The sequence below is a fragment of the Peromyscus leucopus genome, chromosome 15 (assembly GCF_004664715.2).
Source record: "Peromyscus leucopus breed LL Stock chromosome 15, UCI_PerLeu_2.1, whole genome shotgun sequence".
In the NCBI taxonomy this organism is placed as follows: domain Eukaryota; kingdom Metazoa; phylum Chordata; class Mammalia; order Rodentia; family Cricetidae; genus Peromyscus; species Peromyscus leucopus.
Window position 1 is genome coordinate 57,354,905 of NC_051076.1, and position 24,515 is coordinate 57,379,419.

At 47.4% G+C, this 24,515-nt stretch overlaps 1 protein-coding gene across 2 annotated transcripts in view; it reads right to left on the reverse strand.

Annotated features, from left to right (window-relative positions):
- Window positions 1-4,062: 4,062 nt before the first annotated feature.
- Ctse (cathepsin E) overlaps window positions 4,063-24,515 on the reverse strand; it is a 31,646-nt gene continuing 11,193 nt past the window's right edge. The window contains exons 2-10 of one of the 2 annotated variants that reach the window (XM_028876482.2): window positions 18,210-18,396; window positions 17,509-17,665; window positions 16,813-16,930; window positions 15,788-15,906; window positions 10,656-10,855; window positions 8,650-8,772; window positions 7,096-7,237; window positions 6,901-6,999; window positions 4,063-4,799 (exon numbers count right to left, since the gene is read on the reverse strand). In XM_028876482.2, the coding sequence (XP_028732315.1) occupies window positions 4,635-4,799; window positions 6,901-6,999; window positions 7,096-7,237; window positions 8,650-8,772; window positions 10,656-10,855; window positions 15,788-15,906; window positions 16,813-16,930; window positions 17,509-17,665; window positions 18,210-18,277 (1,191 nt within the window). In that variant the 5' untranslated portion in view covers window positions 18,278-18,396 and the 3' untranslated portion in view covers window positions 4,063-4,634. Of the gene's footprint in view, window positions 4,800-5,740; window positions 5,810-6,900; window positions 7,000-7,095; window positions 7,238-8,649; window positions 8,773-10,655; window positions 10,856-15,787; window positions 15,907-16,812; window positions 16,931-17,508; window positions 17,666-18,209; window positions 18,397-24,515 lie in introns of those variants that run through there. The other variant, XM_037211430.1, reaches the window with a different exon arrangement.

The following is a 24,515-nucleotide window of genomic DNA, read 5'->3' on the forward strand; positions in this document are numbered from 1 at the left end:
TGCACTAGAGACGGCTGCTCCGTTTGCACCCCGACACACCCACTGCATTCACTCAGTAGTCCCCATAGGTCAGACTCTTCGGGGAGGGGGCAGGCGCAGATGGATCCAGGAGCTTAACAGTGGAAAAAAAGTGACAGGGACTAAGTAAAGGCATAAGGGAATTCAGAGAGGAAGTACCTAGTACCAGACAGTAGTACTAGATAAGGTGTTCCGAAGGGGCAGAAGAAGGAACTTGATCTGGAGTTGGAAGGACTGGCAGGATGTGCATGTGTTGGGAGGAGGCATGCGGACTCAGTGAAAGGGAAGTGACCTGGGAGTAGGCAGAGGAGATGCTGGCCCTCTGGGTGACGGAAGAGAGCTGGCACCTGAAAGGCACTCGGTTCAGGCCAACGCCTTGGCTGTGCATACTCTGTGCAGGAGAGTTCCATCTAGGTTTTGCTTGTTTGTTTGGAGATGGGTGAGGGGTGGTGGTAATGGCGTGTTACTATGGACCCACAGTGGCTTTGAACCTCGTGCCTCTCTACCTTCTGAGTCCAGGGGTTGTCGATGTGGGACATCTCTTGCCCTGTGGTCCATCGAGAAGAGGCCACTCTGTGGAGTGACCTGCTCCTCTGATGGAGAGGGTAGGACTCCCGAGAACAGAATGTGGCAGTGAGGACCGGGGTGGGGTGGGGCGGAGTCAACAGGTTCTGGTGACTTATATGCATGCAGGAGGGGGTTAAACAGGAGCAGGTCCTGGACAGTCACAAAAATCCTTCCAGCTTCAGTGTCTTTTGGTTCACAGGAGGGACTGCAGGGAAGTGGGAACCAGGGGAGGGTGGGATTCTGGTGACTTTCAGAAATATTCGTCGGTCAGGTGCTGGTGTGACGTGGGCACAGGGCAGCGGTGTGACGTGGGCACAGGGAGGTGGTGTGACGTGGGCACAGGGAGGTGGTGTGACGTGGGCACAGGGAGGCGGTGTGATGTGGGCACAGGGAGGTGGTGTGACGTGGGCACAGGGAGGTGGTGTGATGTGGGCACAGGGCAGCGGTGTGATGTGGGCACAGGGCAGCGGTGTGACATGGGCACAGGGCAGCGGTGTGATGTGGGCACAGGGCAGCGGTGTGACGTGGGCACAGGGCAGCGGTGGGATCAGAGTAGCGGCTGGGATGTTCTTGAAGCACCCCTGGGAAAGGCAATGCTCTGAAGTGATGGGAAGCCAGGTGGTGGCAGCACTTCTGTGACAGAGCTGTGGGACCGGTGTGGGACAGTCACCACTTCGTTTGGTCATTTGGCAGAGGCAGTGGTGTGGCTTATGCGTCATGCCCACCCTCTGGACTTCTTCTGCTCTTCTCAGTCTGCTGGACATGCAGCCCAGGTCATCACATTCTAGGCAGAAATGACCCCAAGGAGAGCATCTGTAGAGATGCTGCTCCCAAACTGGTCCCCACTTGGCTCTGGGATGTTTTGACGCTGAGGGTAGGTTATGAAGTCTTTTGTCTCAAGGGCCTCTGCTTTTTCTGAGTTTCCCTGATGGGTGAAGGCCTGTACCCTAAGGACCAAGGCCTGCATGTTAGCCTACTGCTTCTACACGCTGATGGGCACTGTCTTAGCTACTTTTCTGTTGCTGTGACAAAACCCCGTGACCAAGGAACTTATGGAAGAAAGAGTTTATTGGGGGTTACAGTTTCAGAGAGTGAGTCCGTGACCATCTCTGAATGGGAGGCATGGCAACAGGCAGGCAGGCATGGTGCTGGAGCAGTAGTTGAGAGTTTACATCTGATCTATAAGCATAAGTCAGAGAGAGAGAGAGAGCTAACTAGGAAGAGCGTGGGCACCTGAAATCTCAAAACGCACCTCAGTGACACACCTCCTCCAACAAGGCCACACCTTTCAATCCTTACCAAACACTTCACCAACTTGGTGACCAAATATTCAAATGTATGAGCCTATGGGGGCCATTCTCATTCCAACCACCACAGGCACAGCATCCTCACAAGCTCTCATGAAGCACTTCCTCTTACCATGATCATCTCACAGATGAGCAAACAGGTGTGGAGGTGCTGCTGGTGGTGGGAATCCAGTCTCGGCTTGTCCAGCTCAGAACTCACATTTATTAACTCGCCTACTCTCACGCTTTGGTAGTTTGTTTAGAACAAACACCTGTTCTGAATAAACTGCAAAGGTGGTAAGTTAATAAAACAAATGAATAAAATTTGTAAAGACAAAAAGTATTTGCATGACCATGAATGGAAGGTGGGATGCAGGTGTGAACCCAGGTCAACTGTCTGCCTTCAGCATAGGGTGTTTTCCTTGACTCCTCCTGCCTATAAATGACAGTGTGCGCCTGTCCTAGTGACCTTGTGGGTCTTAAAGTACCACATTTATTGCTTGACATAAACCAAGCATTTATTGGTTTTGCTTGAACCAAACCTCAAAGAACCAAATGAACTGGAGAGAAGATTGAATAGACAGCAGATAGATGTTAGAATAGTGAATTATTTGCAGTGTGAAAACCACCCTCCCACATGCCTTCCCCTCTTTCCCCTTTTCCTCCTGCTCTCCATTTTCTTTTAAACAGTGACTTGATGTGTAGTGCATCCTGGCCTTGAACTCACTCACAACTTCCCGCCTGAGCTTCCATATTTTGAAAGGAAATCAGCAATTTAGAGAATATGTGGACCAATATTTAGAGAATATTGCATAACAGTAACTATCCCTGTTAATATGCTCAGAGGAAAAAATATTGATTGATTGTGTGTGTGTGTGTGTGTGTGTGTGTGTGTATGTGTGTGCATGCGTGTGTGTGTGCGCATGTGTGTGTGTATATGTGTATGTGTGTGCGCGTGTGTGTGTGTATATGTGTGTGTGCATGTGTGTGTATGTGTGTGCATGCATGTGCGTGTGCATGGCGAGAACATGGATGTAAGAAGACAAGTGAAAGGAGCAGTCTTTCCTTCTACCATGTGGGTTCCGGAGATTGAACTCAGGTCACCAGGCTTGGGAGCCAGAGTCTTTGCTTACTCTTTCTTTCATTAAAAGAGAGTTCTTATCAACAACTGTGAGCTAATTCCAGGGTCACGGAACACTTGACATATTTTATGATAAGTATGAGATTGAAGACCCCATTTTAAATGAAGCAAAGGAGGGAAGAGGAGAAGTGGAACCCTGGAGTGAAGATGGGCTCCATCAGTCCCTGGGAGACCTCAGGCCAGACTCTGGGGAGTGTCCCTATGCGTTTTCTGTTTGACAATCTACCACATATTTTCATGACAGTCGACGTAGAGGCACGCTTCGAGGAACTCTTTGGGACAGTGGTTGAGGCTGCCTGGTAGGGTGGAAGTGTGTAAGATGGGCGGGGGAAATTCACAGAAGTAACTTAAAGGGTCACTGAAAATTGAATATTGGCGGTAAATGTTGTATGTTAGAACGGGTAGGTTTAAGTCCATCGCCCTCTGCTGTAGCACTCGCTCATTATTTTGATAACTGATAAGTTAAGTGGGCGAGGGGAAGCCTCAGGCAGTTGTCTTCTTAGGTATATGAGGTGGACCTCACAGTGAGCAGAAGGGTGGTGAAGGCAGGTGATTTTTATGGAAAAAGGTAGAATTGGGAAACTTAATCACCATGAGGGGTTCAATGATGACCATCAGCAGCTGCTGAAAGGGGGGTTTTTGTATCAGATGGTGTAGGCTGACAGCCGTAAATCCACTCATTCAACTTAACATGACTGGTTAAAAGACACCCAGCATCATCTGCCTCCTGATGGGACGTACCTGGTGCCCTCTGGGTCACGGTTTTGCCATGAATCAAGGCCTAGACCTAACTACCATTCCATAGGAGGGTGGGCGCAGAGGCCCATGTCAACGATTCCTCTAGATTCTAACCAGTCAAAATCTTTTTCGTGGTCTTGCCATATGGTCCTGGCTAGCCTGGAGCTTACTCTGTAGCCCAGGATGCCTTGAACTTGAAGTGATCCTCCTGCCTCAGCTTCCAGAGTACTGAAATATAGGCCTGGTTGCAAATTAGCAAAATTCTGAACATGGAAAATTTTATATAAGAAAAGAGACTTAAGAGACATTTCAAACCAATGCAATTTAATTTATGGGTTTTTTTTTTCCCTCCCCAGTTAGGGATCTAGTTTGAATCCTGATACAAATAAATCAACTGTAAAAAACAGGTACACATTTATGAGCGAGTGAGAAGATATTTAAATCCTGACTTTTAAGGCTATTAGACATTGGATACAATGATATAATGCTTAGAATTTGTTTCTGAATCTAGATGTGTGGAGCCAGAGGGAGAGAAGATCGAGGGGTCTGAGCACATGTGGAGGGCTGTGAGGTGGGGTGGAGGTGCACAGGGATTTATCTTGTCATCACATCTCCTTGTATATATGTTTGGAGAGTTCCATATAGAAAGTTGGCAAAAAGCAATAAAGCCTACAGACAGACAGACTTCCTTCTTTCATGACGGTGGTGGAGGAGGTGTGTGTGTTCCGGGTTGGGGGGGGGGCGCTGTGTGTGCTCTCATGCTCTCTTTAGTCTGAGTACTCTGGGATGGCTGCATCCTGTGGGCAATGACTTTTGGATAGATATAAAGAGATCTAACAGGCTAAAGGGGTATCAGGTGTCCACACATAGACAGACATCCCTGTTTAGGGGACCGCAGGGGCCAGCCCCACTTGGTTATTGCCACGGTCAAAGACTGAATAAAACTGCCGGATGAAGACGTCCCCCAGGATCCAGAGGGGCCCGGCGGGCGGTGGAATGTCAAGTCCTTGAAAGCCACTGCCGCAGAACTGCATCCCATCCACTAAGTCCTAGGGTCCAAAAGAGGCAGTTAGTAGCAGACAGGGGGAGACAGCGCAGCCCTGGGAGCTGTACTGAGTGGTGGTGCTGGCTGGCTCCCAGCGGCCTGAGACGGTGGGTGAGTGTCACCGTTGTGGTTGGTAGGTTATCTTTCATTCCATGCCCACATCCAGTTTGCTCAGTACAGTGCAAGTACTTTGTCCAGTTCACTCGTCTGTGTTCTACAGTTCTGAGAACTGTGTGTTTTTACAGCCATATCCTGACATCAGTCTATAACTGGAAACACAGAGACCTTATTGCAAAGGGTTCGCATTAGAACACGCTGGTTTAAATCCAATCTTGTTTAGTTTCAAGCAGAGCTCAACTTAATTTTTGTAAGGGAGAGAAACTGCTCTATGAATGACTAGCCACCACTTCCTTCTTGACATGGGGAAGAAGCATTTGAGTGGGCTCCCCTAGACACAAGGCAAGCCCTCATCCATTGTTCTGTGAAGGGAGCCCAATCTCCCTCAGTCTTTTCTTTTAGACACTACGTAACCCATGTTGTCCAGAACTCACTATCCGCCTCTGCCTCCTGAGAGCTGGGTTCCGGGCATGGACCCCTGCTCCTGTCCCCTAATCTTTTCACGTTAGCAAAGATTTGGTTTCTACCAGGCAGGTGTGGTTTTCCCAACAACCCTCTGAAACTCAAAGTTGCTGATGAGAAGGTAGGGGAAGTCACAGCTCTGTGAGAGGACAGGGATAAAATTCAAGGCTATTCCAGCATCCTTGATGTACTGAGATGGCCCTGATTGAAAGCTGGCAGGAAAAGCCCCAGTCCCATGTTGGGTACAAGCAGATCCTCTTGTTGGATAAAAGTGGCAGAGTATAGGTGCTAGACATCTCCCAGGATCCAGAGGGGCCCAGCTGGAGGGTCAATGTCAAGTCCTTGAAAGCCACTGACTGCCACGGAACTGCATCCCATCCACTAAGGCTGAGAAAGCCACTGACTGCCACAGAACTGTATCTCATCCACTAAGTCCTAAGTGTCCTAACTGCAGTCCCTCCACTAAGTCCTAGGGTCCAAAGAAGCACTTAGTAACGTGGCGACTGGTGAGCAGAGCTCAGTCTCACTGTGTGGTTTGTCCCAGCACGCTGTCTGCAGAGACTGTCCCAAGAGCTTCTGAGAGTGTCCCAAGAGCTTAGGAGGCTTACCACGAAGCTACGCTTTAGAGCATAAAGTGAAGATAACTCTACGTTAACACCTTTATGCTGACAGTCATCGATGGCACAATTGCTTCTGCTTAAAGATCGACAAGTGTGTTTCCCAAGAAGTACATCAAAAACCAGCCCAGGGGATGGGAAGCGACTATAGGTTTCCAAAATGTCCAGCTTTTCTTCTCTACCTCACCCTCGGAACTTGGGAATCATTGCAATAAAAGACACATTTTGGCTTGAGGAGGAAAGCTAATTTGAATGTTGGTCCCCACCCCCAAACCCCAAAGCAGCTTAGATCTTTTTTTCTAAAGTCACTTTAATTTTTTTTTTTTTTTTTTTTTTACTATTTGTGTATCTGTGTGTAGTATGTATCTGTGGCACACATAATTAGAAGAGGGCATTGGATTTTTGGGGGCTGGAGTTACATGTGGTTTGTGAGCCACACAAAGTAGGTGCAAGGAACCCAACTGTGGTCTTCTGGAGGAGCGGCAAGTGCTCTTCAGAGCCATCCCTCCAGTTCCAGCAGTCAAATCTGAACTATTTAACTTGGAGAACCTTAGCATCCTCCCCTATAAATCAGGGTAATTGCATCTCCACTCGCACATGGGGAGTGCAGAGGATTAATGTGTATGCTGATAAATTCCTCATGGCAATATCAGAAATTCCCCTCAAATGTCTTGTACCTAAGTAGCTGCTGCCTCAGGGCAGAACTGGAAACTAGAAGCAAGTCCAGGAGTTTCTACTACAGGCAGCTTCTTCTCTTGGAGAGAAAGCCACATCAGGACTGCCACTAGGTGGGAGGGAGCGTGGAGCAGCCGCAGCCTTGTGTAGATGACTTTTCAGGGGGAAGTGGCAGGCACGTGAGGAGGATGGTGGCAGGCACTGTGACTCACAGAATAAGGAAATAGCCCTTACCGGCAGGATGTAGGCAGTTGGGCTGAGGGTATATGAAACCCCGTTGATGAGGAAGGCGACATTTGGCATCGTGTTGAGGGAGGCACAGTCCACAGCGTACTAAAACAGAGAAGGATGACTCAGAGACAGCTCTCTCCCCAGAGAAGGACAGGCTCTCCTGCTCCTACACCATCCCCGCTCCAGGTAGACACTCACTTCTCCATCCATGGGTGTGGCCCCAATGGCCTCTTGAAGCTGTTTGATCTTGTCAGAGGGGCCAGTGATGAGGGAGGTCCCTGTGTCCACAATGGCCTGGCAGCCCTCAGAGCAGAACATCACCGTGTCTCCCACCTGGATTCTGAGATCAAAGGGCCCCGTGGTCCTATGGTTAGCAACTGATCCTTGGCCATTCCTGCTCCCTGTGCGGCCCTTTACCATATCAGGACACAATAATGGTATCCCCTTTGGTCTCTTCTACCACAGGAGTGTTTTTCAACTAGCTTGTTTGTTTGAGACAGGATCTCTCTGTATATCCTTAGATGTTCTGAAACTCACTATGTAGACCAGGATGGCCTTGAATTCAAAGAGGTCCACCTGACTCTGCTTCCCAGGTGCCGGAATTAAAGGCGTGTGCCACCATGCCTAGCCAACTTGCTTCTTTTTAAAAAGGGTTTCACTCTGTCCAGACTAGTCCTAAACTCAGCAATCCTCCTGTCTCAGCCTCTTGAGTACTGGAATTATAGGCATGATCCATTATACCTGACTCAACTTTTTTTTTATGGCTGAGATTCACAATAAGAAATATATTTACTTCTTGACCAAATGCACACACACACACACACACACACACACACACACACACACACACGCACGTGTGCACACACACACACCCTGAAATACATTCTTGTTCTATTGTACTCTGTTTTTATTCAGAAATGCATATCAGGAGCTGGGCATGGTGGGGAACACCTATAAGTAACTCCAGCATGTAGGAGGCTGAGGTGAGAAGATCCTCAGCATCCCAGGCCAGCTGGGGCTACTTGGCAAGATCCAGTCTCAGAAAAATAACACAAATCAAACAGAGATTCCTTAAAATAACATCATGAGCGTAAATAGGTAAACCTCTACCACATGACAAGCATCAGTAGCCAGTGAGCACTGGAGCTGTTTCACTTTTTATCCAGAACATCTTAGAACAGAAACTAGACTGCTCTGTCCTGATCTCCCACTTTATCTAGCAAAGTGCTGGCCCTGGGACGGGGGTGCATTCCTATTTCCCCATTAGCTGCATCCCCACACATGGATTTCAAGGCTCAGTTTCAGAGCCATTGCCTCCACAAACCCTGCGCGTGCAGTCTTCAGACAGAAGTCTCTCTCTGCTGGCCGTTCTAGCGGCTCGTGGATCGCTGACCACATCCACTCAGTGTGGTGGCAGTTTGGGACCACACCTCCTCACCTTCCATGCAAGCTTCAAGTGAGCACAAAACCGGAGTCCGAACCACGCTTGCCTTCCCCATGTCACTCAGCCCTTGCCTCGTGTGTTAATAAGGCTGTGTGAACACAGGGTAGCTGGCTGCGGGAGCTAGAAGGAGGCCTGCTGAATGCACACAGAAGGAAGCCGCTCCTCCAGTCAGTCCTCCCTGTGTGTTTCCACACCTCCAGTCCAGATGTCAGGTCCCCCAGCATCTGCTCTAGTGCCTGGCAGTCACTCGGTTAATCCCGTTTGAGTTGTGGCTGTTCAATCATAGCTACTACGTGGAGGATACTCACCCGTCCAGCGCAATCTGCCAGTAGCCTTGCTTGGTGACTGGGATCCAGTTGAGGCTCCCAGAGAAATGAGAGGAGTCGTAGCCTCCAAAAGTCAGCTCACTGCCTGAGCCGCTTTCTGGGTCACTACATAGAGAGAAAGACACATTGTCGAAGAAGGGCCCGTGGAAGCACTGGGGGAGGGGTGGTCCTTGAGGACCCTTTGCTGCCTGTCTGGGCACTTGCATCTGGTACCCAGGTCTGCAGAAACTACCTAGGTAGCCTGAGCCTTTGGGGACCAAAGAAGAATGACTCTGTCCAGTGCTCTGTGAATATCCCCTGCTTCTTGGATACAAAGTTGAGGAGGTAGGGCACATCAGAACGGCAGATCCAAGGTCAGGACCATCCGGGGTGTGCAAACACTGAGGATGTAGTCCCCCCCCCCCAATACCCTTTCTTGGAGTATCTTCCCTGCTACGAATGCTGTGGTGTTGGGAGTCCCCACAAAGTCCACTCCCCTTTGTTAAGGTGGAGAGGGTAATTTGAAAGCAATATATCTCATTAGAACTCGACTGTTGGTTAATCTTCAATAATTTTTTTTTTCTCAAGTTACATGCTGGAATTTAGTAAGATTCGGGGAAGAAGGGCATTTCCAGGGGGAAAGGAGCAAAAAGACACAGAACCTGGGGCGCTGCAAGACAGGGTGGTAGTGGGGAGGGATCATATATCTATGGGGATTGTAGGTTTGGTGGGGACTGGGGGTGTAAGTAAAGGGCAGAACGCTTGCTTGGCAGCATGAGTCCTGGGCTCTAGATCTCTCCACCTGATCCTGAATTCTCACATCATCCCAGTGTTTGCTTGAATGAGAGGCCCTGGGACACAGAACAATGCAAAGGGAAGCAGGAGTCCTGACTGTGTGTTCGATCAGAGTCCTACCAGACCAGGCCTGGTCCCAGCTGCAGCCACTCTCGAGACACACACAGCACAGCCCAAGAGCAAATTCCAGACCCTTCACGTGGAAGGGGGACAGGGAAAGGGGACTTGCATTGGAGCGTGGCGAGCTCAGGCCAGCCCAGTGGGAAGGTAAGTCTTTCTGTTAGGGTAGAAAGTGAGGTGAGCGCCCCAGGCTAGGGTACAGGATCAGCAAGCTTCACGCTCTTCCCAACTATAGTGTATGGATTTTTAGAACTTGTGGCAGTTCAGCAATAATATAAAACCGTCTTAACCATTTTTGAGTGTGTCGTTCAGATTTTCATTACTATGAAGCCAAGCTCCCAAACATTTTCACTGTGTAGAACGGAAACTCATTAAACAAGAATCCCCTTCCCATCCCCCCAACCACCCACCTTGGCAACCATCACTGTACTTTCTATGAATTCAATTCTAGGTACCTCTCGTAAGTAGAATCCTATCTGTCATTTTGGTGACTGGCTTATTTTGTCTTGGAGTTTAATCCACGTCCTAGCACATGTCAGAAAATGTTTGTGAGGCATTGGAGATTGAACTCAGGGTCTTGTGCAAACTAGATAAGTCCTCTAGTGCCATACTGTATCCCTCACACTCCTTCCTTTCAAAGGCCAGCCAAGTCATCTTCTTCTGTATGGCTATACTACATTTTCCTTTCCTACCCATTAAAGTACAATTTCTTTTTAGTATCATCTTATTGGTTATTTTTTTCCCCGTCTCCCAACCAGAGATTATCCTTGTTTCATTGTGTTTTGGTATCTACTGTCACATATGGCATGTAATGGGACCTTGGCATTTATTGACCATACAAATCACTAGCCAAGCTCAAGGGTCCATAGATTCAACCCACGTGGCAGTTCATCAAGTGCTTGTCACAGATCCTTTATGAGGCAAACTACATTTCCTCAAAATCCAGAGAGCCTAAGTGTTTTGTTCAAGATGGTATATCATAGGTCAAACCATAGATTCAAGGATTCACGGGTGTTAGGCCCGTGAAGTTCGTGTACCAGGCCAAATGCCTGTAGTCATCAGTGACCTCACCTGGGGAACCTGACTGGCCTCACCTGCTCAAGTAGACAGAGAACATAGGCAGATCCACAAGGTTCTGGGCCATCATGTTGTCAAACACTGGGGTCACCCCTCCAGCAGCCAGTGAGGGGTATCCCAGGCCCAGAATCCCATCAAACTCCGCATTCACAAAGGTCTGGCCAGGCTCCTTAACGCTTTCTCCAAACTGCTGGCCATCCACAGTCAGCCCTTGCACCTGAAGGGAGAATTGCACAAAGGTTCATTGGATGAGGGTCTCAGATTCCTGGGTCCCCATTCTGATTAAAGCCAAGTCTTCTTTTCTCAGCTTTCCTTGGTAAACAGGGACAAAAATGTTGACTATAATCCCACTAATGTAATTTCTTCATGTGACTTTAAAAAATGAAATATAATGAAATGCAGAAAATATGAGTGTCTATTTTAATAACAGTCCACATACTACACATGCCCGTGTAACCCTCCTGAAACAGAACATTCCAAAGCCATAGTACATGCCTTTCTTGTATGCTGCCTATCATTGTATCATTCCTCGAGAGTGACTGGTCTTCCCAGCAACATTGGTTTGGTCTACGTCTTTAATGTCACATAAATGGAATTATCCACTATGGTGCTACTACATGCTCTTACAATGTTTTTATTCTCATTAGTATTCCAAGGTATGACTATGTTACCATAATTGATCCCTTATGCCATGGGTGGATATCTGGGCTGTTTCCTGTGTTTGACTATCACTAATAGTGCTTTGTATGCACTGGCTTTGGTGAACACATGTACATATTTCTACTAGAGTAAGTCTCTAGATTTCAGGGTTTAGAAGTATTCTTGCTGAGCAAAGGTCCTGAAGTCTTCCAAAATTGTGCTACCAATGTTTCCATTCCTGATTTTCTGGGAGTCCCAATTGGCCTATACCCTCATCAAAATTTGCTGTGGCCTGCCTTTTCCATGTTGGTTTTATAGTACATATGCCGAAGGTTACATTGAGATTTTAATTGCATTTCACAAGAATTCATGAAATTGGCTCTTTGGAGATCTCCTTTTAGGAATGCTCGCTTTTGTTGCAGTTGTTGGTGTATTTTGGAGCCAAGTCCTTTGCTGGCAACTGCAAGTTTTCCCCCTAACTGTCAGCGATGCCTTTTGCTGTTTTTGATGAACAATATATGAATTTTAATGTAGTTAATTTTATTAATTTTTACTTCATTATTAGTGGTTTTTTTTATAACATGCTTCAGAGTTGTTATTTTTTCACAGTCATGAAACATTTTCCAAAGTTTCCCTCCATGCTTTATTCTTTTACATTTTTGCATTTAGATCTGTAATCTACCTAAGGTCTGACAACATATGACAAAGCTATTAAGATTAATTTTTCTGCATAGATATCTAAGTGACCTACCATTTTTAATAACAGCGTTATCTTCTACATGCTGCAGTAAAATGTTCAATATGAGCAAGGTGATTAGTGGGAGATTTTTGGATTTTTCAAAAATCCTGGTACATTTGTCTCTTTTTTTTTTCTTAGCCTATACCAACATGGCAGTCTAAATTGTGGCTTTATAATACCTTGGCAGTGTTTTTACTAATCAAGATTACTTTGGTATATTATTATTACATTCATCTACATTTTAGAACCAACTTATCCATTTCTAACAAATCATTACTGTTTTGATTATGGCAATACTGGATTTATAAATCAACTTGGAGATTTTGACTTTTTTATCAAAATGAGTCTTTCTATAGGAATGGCTCATCTTTCATTTACATAAGTCTTTTAATTTTGTACAGTAATAACTTATGTTTTTTTTTTAGGGTAGAGGTTATATATTTGTTAAAGGTAAGCTGTTTTTGATGGTATCATAAATACTGTTTTTAAGACCTGTTTTTCATTTGTCTTCACATAGAAATCTACTTGATTTTTGTTATATTTACCTCTTCTAGAAATGTTAGTAGATTTTATTAATATCGGTATTACCAAAGATACTTTTAGATTTCCTACATGTAGAATTTTGTCTTGTGGCTGTTTGTGATGGCACATGCTTTATGCTTTAAATCCAGTACTCAGAAGGCAGAGGCAGATGGATCTCTATGAGTCTGAGGCCAGTCTGGCCTACAGTGAGAGTTCCAGGACAGCCAGGACTACACAGTAAGACCCTGTCTCAAAACAAAACTAAACAAAACAAGAGGTAAATCTTGCCGGTACTGGAAGCCTAGCCAACTACCCAAGGCTAGAGAAGTAACAGATTGTGGAGGAGAACCTACAGCCACCACTTTATTAAACCAACATCAACCTGAAATATACTTTAAATATCTGTCCTTATCCCCACTGATAAATGTAATCCTCAACTCTCATCAAAGAAACTTCTCTTTGCGACAGATAGAGATGACACAACCAGTCAAAATTCAGAGACGTGGAACCCAGTCCCAGTGGATATTTCAACCAAACAACTCCCCACCTAAGGCTTCAGGGGTCATTGTGAACAGCAGCCAGAAAGTCTGTAAGAGTCAGAGGAAGGTGGGGTTTGCTGTGAGGTTGTGTCTCTTAAGAATGTCAGAAGTTGGGCTGGAGAGATGGCTCAGCGGTTAAGACTGACTGTTCTTCCAAGGGTCCTGAGTTCAATTCCAGCAACACATGGTGGCTCAACATCTGTAATGAGATCTGGTGCCTCTTCTGGCTGCAGGCCTGCATGCAGACAGAACACTGTATACATAATAAATAAATAAATCTTAAAAAAAAAAAAGAATGTCAGAAGTTACACCCATAAAGCCTCGCCAATATAATTGTGTAAACATAAGCTGAACGTTAGACGTGCTAATATGGATGGGAGAAAGCCCATGAGGACTCAACCCTATTCAAAGAACTGCAGGCAACCCAGGAAGGCTAAGAGTGGGAGAGGAAGGAGCATACCCATTTGGTTATTCAATACCAAATGGTCACCCCTGAAAACATATACATACAAGCAACATTATACAGGCAGAGCAGGTTGTTATTACGTATTTAGGAATACATACATACATATGTATATAACAACTTTTAATGAAAAAAGAGGCCATGAATTTGAAAGAGATCTAGGAGGGGTGTGGGAGGGTTTGGAGAAAGGAAAAGGAAGGACATTATGTAATTATATTATAATATTAAAAATAAAAGAAATAAAAACAAATAAAATTAAAAGCAAACGAGGGGGTCTTTTTATGTGCTGATATGACAGCGTCATTTCTTCCTTCCAAATCTTAAGCCCTTAGTGTCCTTTTCTTTTCTTGTCTTACTGCGTTGGCAATGGTCTTCAGCACAGTGATGAACAGAGAGGGTAATACGACTATTGCTGTCTCACTCCTAATCTCAGGAGTATCTCAAAATCTCTAAAAACTTCACTATGGAGTATAAGCTCTGCTGTGGGCTTCTGAGGAACACAAATTAACCTCAGACTTACAGTCTTCCTCTCCAGCCTCCTATATGCATCCCCACGACTGGTCTGTGGATATTCTTAATAGATTAAGAAAGTTACTTTTTTTTTTTAAGTTGTGAATGCACATTGAATCTTACCTATCCAGATGTTTGCATTGCTTTTTTGTTTTTATTCTCTCAGATGATAAATTCCTAGGAAGAAATGACTCTTGATTGGGATTTATGATCCTCACAAGATTCAATTTGCCCAATTTTTTTTGTTGTTGTTTAGAACTTTGGCATCTATTTGGGCATGATGGTGTTTGCCTAGAATCTCAACACTCAACAGGTAACAACTCAACAGTCAGCAAGAGATGACAAATTTCAGTTTAGACTTGGCTCACAGTGAGAGCTGTCTCAGACCAGTCCACCCACAGAACACAAAAACTTTGACATCTATGGTGCAAGGGTATAACTCTAATCCATTTTGTTTCATTTGTTTGTTTTGAGACAGGATCTCATATAGCCCAGGCTAGCACAGAACTTACTATGTAACAGGAAATCTTAAACTTCTGATCCTCTTGCCTCAGGCTCCTGAGTGCTGGGATTAGGTGTGTACCTTGTCCAGTTTACGTGGTCCTGAGGATCAAATTCTGGGCTTTGTGTATACCAGGCATGTACTCTGCCCACTGACCAGTATCCCCAGCCCTGTAGTTCCAGTTATTTGATTGACTGACTGACAGGGTCTCCCTATGTAGTTGGGGTTGTCCTATAACTCTCTATGTGGACCAGACTGGACAGACACTCACAGAGATCTACCTGTCTCTGCCTCCTGAGGGCAAGGACTAAAGGCATGTGCCACTATCTCTGACACGTTCTAGTGCTTACAATAATCTTTTCAAATTTTGTTATTAAAGTTGTAATGGTTTCATAAGATGAGATGTGAAGTAACTGTCAATTCTCTGAAGGATGAGCCCTGAGTTTTCCTTGTGGGGAGGTTTGTTTGTTTTGTTTTAAATAACAGAGTAAACATTTAAAATAGAAACCAGGGAACAGGAGAGTAAGACATGCAGAATGAAAAAAAGGTAAAAATCCCCAAGATAAAACTCAGATGATTAGAAACAGATTAAATTAAGTTACAAGAGCTAGTAGGACAAGCCTAAGCTAAGGCTGAGCATTCCTATTTAATAATAAGTCTCCGTTGTCTTTATTTGGGAGCAGGCTGGAGGCCCAGAGAAACTTCCCACTACAGTGAATTTTCTTTTTTATTGTATCAGTTTTGATTTCTGAGACTATTCATCAATTTAAAATTATTGTAAAGCATATTGATATGAGACAGTTTTGTTATCCTGTTTTGAGGTTGACAAGATCTTTAGTGGTGTCCCGTTCATGTCTAATGCTGTCAGGTTTCTGGATGAGTTGTGCTAAGGGTTGCCAGTTTGCTTGCCCTTTGCAGTTAATTTGAGCCGTTGTTGATCTTGTTTCCAGGGCGGATTTCCTATTTCACTGATGTCCTGTCCTTCTCTCTATTATTCCTTTCCTTTGGGTTTAGTTCGCTCTGGGTTACTAGTGGCTTGTTCTTCTTAGTGTTTATGACTCAAAATAACAGCTTAGATCACTGGTGTTTCTCATATATGCATTTCAGGCTGCAATTGTCCCTTGAAGGACTACATTAACTGCATTGATCTGTGTACTGAGACCTCTGAAGCATATCCTGCTACCCCTGTGCCCAGTTCCTGGGCAAGAGAGCCGAGATGGAGGAATTGCACTCACAGAGACTTGGTCAGCTCCGATGATTCCTGTCAGGCTCCCGGTACCATAGTGGATGGAGAAATGACTCCCTACCTCCTGGTATGTGCTGGACTGGGATGGGTGGAACACCGGGTGTGTCTCTGGAAAACAAGAATGCTGCTCACTGCTTCCATCCCTGCCCTAGAGAGGCAGCGTGGCTTCCCTCGGCTCCCCACAAGAAGTAGAAGATGGAGGTTCTTGGGAAGGCCTGTCACTGCCTTTACTAGTGAGCTACTGTGTTCTCTCTAGCCTACCCAGGTGTGTCCCAACCAGGGACCAAATATTTGTCCCTGGGCAAACCTGACCTCATAGACACAAGATAAGCACCGTTTACCCGGCGCCAGCAGCCATCTCGGGCATCAGTGTGGGGCAGAGCCTGGCCTTCAGAGAAGGCTCAGGGGTGAACAATTACCACTTCAGGAAATTACTCCCAGCTCTTCATCCCACTTTGCAGATGTCTAGTTTCAGGTTTCAAAGAGCTTCTACCCTTGGGATGTGTCTCACACAGAACGAGCCTGCTCTGTTTAGGGCTTCTGTTTCCAATCTCTACCTAATCCCTACATTACCTCTGGCCAAATGGACACACCCAGGCCACTGTGCCCCACCAGCCACACCTCCATGGGAGCCAGGCCATCGGGGCCTCCTTGAAGTAGGTGTACAGTCTTCCTTAGACGTCAACCACCCTACCTGTTCAGGTACAGACCAAAGGAACTCCCCCCCTCCGTGTTCTCTTGGATGTTCCAAAGGAAGTGAGTCACCAAGTCAAAGATTTCTCTTCTTAGTGGCTAATGTTTTCTCCATTATTTTCGACTAGTATGAAAGTTGTTATCTTGACTAGTAAGTTACTTTTCATCTCTGTGCCCGGCCCAGCCACGCCAAACAGAGATTAGGAAGCGGAAGCTGGTGTGGCGGGGAGGAGGATCAGGGGAGAGAATCTAGGTCTCCCCACCCCACAAACTACCACCTTCGCCTCTAAGAAGTGGCTCCCGCCATTGCCGTCCACTTACTGCATGCTGGGCTGGTACAGTAAACCGAAGGGACCCAGAGGTTGGAGGAGCCGGTGTCAAAGATGACGGTGAAGTTCTGTGGTGGGGAGCCAATGGAGATAGAGCCGAAGTACTCCATCTACAGGGAAGGGAGAGCAGGAAAGGAGGAGGAGGAGCGTTTGCAGCTGGAGTACCGTAGCTCACCGTCTACAGAGCCTTGAAGCAGCAAGGCTGGAGACAGGATGGCAGGAACAAAGCAGGGACCACCAGGAAGGACACTGAGGAGAGCTCAGGAAACTTGGTTCCGTTCCTCTCTCATTATCCCGATTCTCATTATGTCATGGTGGGCGAGGCAGGGGAGACAGGAGTGCCTCCATTTTAGGGATCAGGGAACTGGGGATGTGGGAAATCAAATACTGTCTTTGCCCAAAGTCATAGCTGGTAAAATGCCCAGCTGAGCATACAGCAAGGGTCTTTCCGCTTGGAGCACACATCATCCTTGTCTCTTGCCTCTTAAAGAAAGCCCTGCGCACTGGCCCGTCCTGAGGCCTGCTTTACAGAGTCCACAGAGACTAGGGGATCATCCGTCTGAGCCATCCAAGCAAAGAACTCCATGCCTGAGCACCCGAAGTCACCAGTGTGGCACTGGTCCCTGCCGGAGGCCCAGCCTCCCTCCCTACACCCAGGGCCCCCAGGCTTAAGCCCAAGAAATCTTACATCCAGGTAGTTGATGAGTGGCTCATTGGTACTCTGGTCCACATTACAGGACTCGCTGAACTGGATCATGTCCAAGTTCTGGGACTTCCAGAAGTCTGAGAGCTGGCCTTGGGCCCGCAGCTTCTTCCGGAGGGACTGGTGCCTTCTGAGGGGCACCCTGGAGAAGAAGGGCAGCATGAGGGGGCAGTTCTGCTTCCATCCCCTATTTCCCTGTATCAGTGCAGAGCCGACTACAGCAAGACCCAGGAGGGGACCTTCAAGACTAGGGTGCGGCCAGGTGCAGCACCTTCTCGGTCTGGAGCACTCGGAATCTGATAGAAATGGCTCTACCTGCTGGGCACGGGCCCTTTGAGGGTTATTCTAGGGAGTGGGAGAGAGACACAGTCTGCAGTTTTATCTGACCCCATGAAAGGCTGACTTACAGCGACAGAAGGACTCTGTGGATAATAGTGCTCTGTCCCCTCCGGGAAAGTATTTGAAGGCTTGGAGTTACAAATCATAGCTGTGGGGCCATGCTTTCCACCAACAGAGGGGAGCCCCTTGAACTGAGGCAAGGAGAGGCCTGGCATTGACGGGGAACATTCTCTAGGAATTCCCTTGAGATCCCAGTTTCTTCTTTTTCATTTCCTCATTAGCTTTCCTCCCCCAGGGCAGCCTTGGGCTGGGGTTGGGGGATACCTAAGTTGAACTCAGTGCCTTACCTGTTCAAAGCTCCCTGGGCCTGTCCCAGGTCCAGGAGCACCAGCAGTAGCACCAGGAGGGATTTCATTGTGATCCAACCAGCAGCTTCCTTCTCTCTCTGCTTCGACCTCTCTTCCCTCTTCTTTTCTTCTCTACTCAGGCCAGGGGCACTAGTTCTTCCTGGTGCCCAGACTTGCCCTGCCCAGTCTGAGGACCCAATGATAAGGTCTGGAGTCAATAGTCATATGCCCAGAGTAAACAGTATGTGTAATAGGACGTCACGCGTGCCGTCTGAAAATTAGGGGTGTTCCTGTTCCAACTTCTCCCAGGGTCTTTGGACACCCCACACTGGCTTTAAGAAATCCCATCTTTATTGTATGAGGGATCAAAAGGTCCTTAAACCAGGGTCCCATCCTGTTGAACTGCTACTACCAGTGTTCAGATTTTAGACCCCTGAAGGGCAGAAACTGAAATGCCGTATGTGTAGCAGGAAGGACTGTAACTCAAAACGTTAGCCAGGCTTTTGTCTATATTCTTATTCTCTCTCCATTCCTTTTGAGGCTCCCAAAGCAATCTGTCCTGCTCAGAGCAAAACCAGTACTCCCCAAAGGCCCCGAAATGGGAAAGTTTGGCTATGGATTTGTGGAGTGATGAGTCTGGGGCTGTGGTCTGTACAGAAGGGAGAGCAGAGGCAGCCGTGGAGGGGCAGGGTCTGGGGCAGGCCTGTGTTGGTGCACCAGGGCAACGTGTCACAAACCAGTGCTTTAGCAACATTTATTTCTTGTGACCCTGGAAGTTGGAAATTCAAGTTTTCTTACCATCAACCCTTCCTGTGGGTGTCCCTTCTCCAAAAGAAAGGGCCAGCTTTCCTGACTTAAGAGAGGTGGGGTTGAGGAAGGAAAGGCCTCCGTAACTGGACTCCAGTTGATGGCCTCTGAGCTGGACGGGACAGGCCATCACTACTGTCATAGGTGCCAGCACTTCCAGAGAGTTATGAAGTAGGAATTAGGGTGCCTGGGCTGGGTTTTAGCTCTGCTCTTCCCAGCCAATGCTCTGGCAGAGTGCCAGGGCCTAGCCTTCTATCTCCGAAGCCCAGCAGAAGGCAAAATTCGGTCTGAAGCTAAGCCAAACCCTTCCTCAGATCCAAAATGTTGACAAGACATCAAAAAAACGAGGAGGAAACAAGAACAGAACCAACTTACCATGAGCCTAAAGCAACCACACCTCCCTGGCATTCGCTTCTTTCCCAGGAGCCTGTCCTCTGGCCTCCCACAAGGGAGAGGGGCCTGTCTGTTCCCCCAAAGAGCAGCATGCGGCAGGAGGGCTACGAGGCCAGGTCACTCCTCCCAACTAAGCTCTGTCAGGATTGCCCACAGCTGCCTGACCAGACACCTCAGTGTCATTCTCTGGGTCTTTAGGAGGGTTGGGGGCACAAAACAAGACACGGGAAAGCAGTAAAAACACCTTAACACATCCCACGGGCAGAAACCTTTCGCTGGAAGATTTCTTCCAGGTCCTCATGGCCAACTCACTTGCACAGTGCATGGGAACGTGGTTCCGGAGACATAAAGTGATTTCCCCAAGGGCACAGTTCATCACGGCAGAGCTAGGCTCTTAACTGCTAGTCCAGGGCTCTTTCTGTGTGCTATCACTGAGCAATTGATGCCAGTACACCTGAGCCCCCCTCCTTCTCCATCTCCAGAACTTTCTCCCCATCTGTTTACTAAATTATAGAGGGTTAGGCTGTCCCATGTCTAAATGGGACCTGGGCAGCTATGGGTTACCTGACCCCGAGGTAGAAGATTCAGCCTGCCTTTTAGAGGGTCTATTGAGTTTGGGAAAGTCTGACAAAGATTGGGAGCAAGCATGTGGGGACGTTTGTCCAAGTTGATGGGCTCTGTCCTTTCTGGAAACACCAGGAACTGCAGCTCTCCTGGCTGTGTGTGTCACTGGCCCCTCCCAGGTTGAAATGGAAAATTACTGTGGACCATTGTTATGGACCGTGTGCACCCTCTCTGGAAACAAAAGTCCCTGGGCCTGTGGATGGCTATGTGTGTGATCTCCGGGGAGAGGCAGAGGGAAGAACACTGGAGTGAAAGGGTGGCGTAGGTCAGAGGGCACAATCTAGGCAGTGATCTGTTCTCTCAGCACTTGCAAAGGGGCTGTGGTGGTTTGAAAGAAAATGGGCTGTAGATGTTACAGTCTTATTAAATAAGAAACACAGAGCCGGCTGGGCAGTGGTGGCACACGCCTTTAATCCCAGCACTTGGGAGGCAGAGCCAGGCGGATCTCTGTGAGTTCAAGGCCAGCCTGGTCTACAGAGCGAGATCTAAGAAAGGCTCCAAAACTACACAGAGAAACCCTGTCTCGGGGGAAAAAGAAAGAAAGAAAAAAGAAACACAGAGCCATATGCAGAATTAAAAGCCCAAGAGGTCAGTGTAAGAATTATGTCCTTAATCACGGTGTCCCAGCCTAAAAAACAGGTGTGCCCTCTGTGCGTTCTCTTTTTCGGCACTCTCTCTCTCTTTCTGTACCACCCCTCTGCGCAGTCCCTTTCCTCCCCCTCTCTCCCAATAAAGCTCTAGAAAGGTAACCATGGCTCGTGACTCTCCTCCAGCACTCTCCTCCGTCAGCATGGCCGCCACGGGCAGCGGCAGTGTAACCCAACATTGTTCAGACTCGGATAGATCAACGAGGACCTGCTGCTGCTTGCCGCCTCCTCCCCCAGCCAGCAAGACCTCGAGGCTGTGAACACACACGTCCCTCGCCTCTGCTGGACCCCCACACAGCTACCACTACTGATACTGCCATGATTCTTCACCACAGTGAGTCCGCCGTTCTCACGGTTGTAGTCTGAGCTATATTCTTTGCAACGGACACCCCAGCGGTTGTCCCCGGGCTGTGGTGGCAACGGCAGACACATTTTTGCTCCTGATGAGGGGGGTCAATGCTGTCTCGGGTCCACCGTGGACCAACTGTAGTACAGCTGCAGCCCTTCCCATCCCTTGACGAAGAGGATGAGTAACTTGAGTGATTCATAGGTCCCTCTTTACTCTGGGGACGCCCGAGATTGGAGTCTGATCCTGGTTTGTTATTTTAATTTTTAATTTTTTCTCGGCTACGGCCAAGCGACAAAGGGGCGGATACATTTACCGCCTACATTGGTGGATAGGGGCGGGTACCAGTAAACCTGGCCACTTTGAGGGAACTTCTGCCAGCGAACGGGCAAAGAGTTACTTTATCTCCAAGATTTCTGCATCTTGTCAAACAAAGTTCTCAGGCACAGCCAAGAAGGATGCATGTCTCCAGAGCAAACGGATGACAGACAGCATCCCACAACGCCTGTCTACCTCGGAAGACTCCCCTTTTCCATTCCCCCAAGAGCCAATCGACGTCCAGAAATCAGCTGGAAGCAGTTTTTGTGAGGAACGACACCCCTATTCCCACCTATCTGCTTTTTTTTTTTTTTTAATAAGTGAAAGTCTGGGATGTAAGGATTATTTCCTTAATTCTTTTTTTTTTTTTTTTTGTTTTTTGTTTTTGTTTTTTTCACAGCTAGCCGGGCGGTGGTGGCGCACGCCTTTAATCCCAGCACTCGGGAGGCAGAGGCAGGCGGATCTTTGTGAGTTCGAGGCCAGCCTGGGCTACCAGTGAGTTCGGATTAAGGCGCAAGCTACACAGACCCGGCTATTTCAAAAAAACAAAAACAAAAAAAAAAAATTCACCAGCCTATGACAGCGTTCCAGCCTAAAAAGCGGGTGTACCCTCTGTGCGGTCTCTTTTTCCGCACTCTCTCTCCTTCTGTCTCCCCCCTCTGCAGTCCTCCCCCCCCAATAAAGCTCTAGAAAGGTAACTATGGCTCAGGACTCCAGCACTCTCCTCTGTTGTCATGACCGCCGTGGGCAGGGGCCAGCCACGAGTGCCGCCGCGTAACCAACAGTCAGAGCAGTAGTTAAGAGCTGAGACTTAAAGCCGCCTTCTTACCCTTTCTGCCGCTGTAGTCCTTCTCCTCCAAAATAGACCTACTTCCTGTGTATCTGTCTTTTTATTGACTTTCTGTTCTGCATTCTCATTGGTTATAAACCCAACCACATGACCTCACTGCCTGTCTATACAGACCTCCAGGTCTTTATGGTTGGTATTGAGATTAAAGGCGTGTGTCTCCATGCTGGCTGTATCCTTGAACACACAGAGATCTGCTTGTCATGTGATCTGGATTAAAAGTGTGCATCATCACTGCCCAGCTTCTGCTATGGCTTGCAATTAGATCTGACCCCCCAGGCAACTTTATTTATTAACAAACAAATAAAATCACATTTCAGCCAGGCGGTGGTGGCTCACGCCTTTAATCGCAGCACTTTGGAGGCAGAGGCAGGTGGATCTCTGTGATTTCGAGGCCAGCCTGGTCTCCAAAGCCAGTTCCAGGAAAGGCGCAAAACTACATAGAGAAACCCTGTCTCCAAAAAAAAAAAAACACCCCCTCCCCAAAAAAATGACATTTCAGTACAAATAAAATATCACCATACTGGGCCCTAAAGGGAGTGGCACTATTAAGAGATGTGGCCTTGTTGGAGGAATTATGTCGCTGAAGGGTGGGTTTTGAGGTCTCTTTTGCTCAAGCATCTCTCAGTGTGACTGTCCATTGACTTCCTGTTGCCAGTCAGATGTAGCACTCTCAGCTCCAGCACCATGTCTGCCTGCACGCTGCCACGATCCCCTCCAATGATGGTAATAGACTGAACCTCTGAAACTGTAAGCAGCCACCCCAATTAAATATTTTCTTTATAAGAGTTGCTGTGGTCATGGTGTCTTTTCACAGCACTAGTAGCCCTAACTAAGACAGAGGCCTTGAAAAGAGGGCTCTCCAGTAATGTGGGGAGGAGGCTGGCTGGATGCAGAGGTTTGACGCTTTCCAGGATGTGGGAAAGCTGTTGGTGATGACACTCCCTAATTAGCTTATTTTTCTACAGCTTTAGATTGCAGAAGATAAAATAATAACAGCTGCACGGTGCTATGTGGAAGGGAGCTGCTAGTGTGGGATAAGAGCTGGCTCTGGATGCCCGGGAGCTGCACTCCAGGGTACACTGTCCCTGGCTCTGGGACATCAGCTCAAAATGACCCCGACAACTACTTGGAGAAATGTCTCAGCTTCTTTCTGCCCAGAGCTGAGGAATAAAGGAAAATCCGCTGTTCTGCCGGGTGGTGGCGCACGCCTTTCATCCCAGCACTCGGGAGGCAGAGCCAGGTGGATCTCTGTGAGTTCAAGGCCAGCCTGGTCTACAGAGCGAGATCCAGGACAGGCACCAAAACTACACAGAGAAACCCTGTCTCGAAAAATCAAAAAACCAAACCAAACCAAAACAACAATCCACTGTCCCACATGTGACCAGGCAAGGAGGGACTGGCGGACGATGCCTGGATCCACCTGGTTTTGCCCTAACTGGCCACCTGACCGTAGAAGTCGTTTCTCTCAGAGCCGTAAATCCTCCTCTATAAACTGAAGAGGCTGGGCTGAACGGTGATAACAAGGGACGCCAGGGAGCGCGTAGCTGTCTCAGACCCTGTGTTAAAGGACTTGGGAGTATTCCTTCCCACCTTACACTAATCCTGGATATTTAAAGCTATTTCACACACGAGGATAAGGAGACACAGGGTGGCTCCCATGCAGTAGTAGGATCCAGACGCAGGTTTGCCGGGACTTTAAAGCTGAGATTCCTAACCATGACACTGAATGATCTACAGAGTCTTAGGTTCTGAGCTTCTTCCTGAAAGAGGGGGATAGAGAGGCTAAGAGAGGGAGAGGCTCGTTTCTGCCATGGCAGACGATTTGTAGGCTTGGAAGAATAAAAAAAAAAAAAAAAGGTGTGTATAGATGTGGTGATAAATGTTCTCAGTGCATATTCGTGAAGGTTTGCTTGTTCTTTGAGACAGGGTCTCACTGTGTACCCCAAGGCTCGAGTGTCTACAAGCGCACTCTATGTTTTGTTTTGGTTTTTGGTTTTTTGAGACAGGGTTTCTCTGTGTAGCTTTGCGCCTTTCCTAGAACTCTGTAGACCAGGCTGACCTCGATCTCACAGGTATGCTCTCCTCCGAGTGCTGATTAAGGTGTGCCTCCCGCTAGTGCAGTAGTGTGGTTTAGAAGGTGTGTGCACCTGAACTCACTGTGCCCGGCTGCTTTGTTGTGTGTTGTGTGCTAGTGTTGTTTTTAAATGTATTTTCTATCTTGTCTTCAATGAGCCACACAGGAAAGATCATTACTGTATTGCTGATTGGTGAAAATTTTGCACCCCTCTCTGACTGAATTATGAAAAAAATGAAACTTCTAT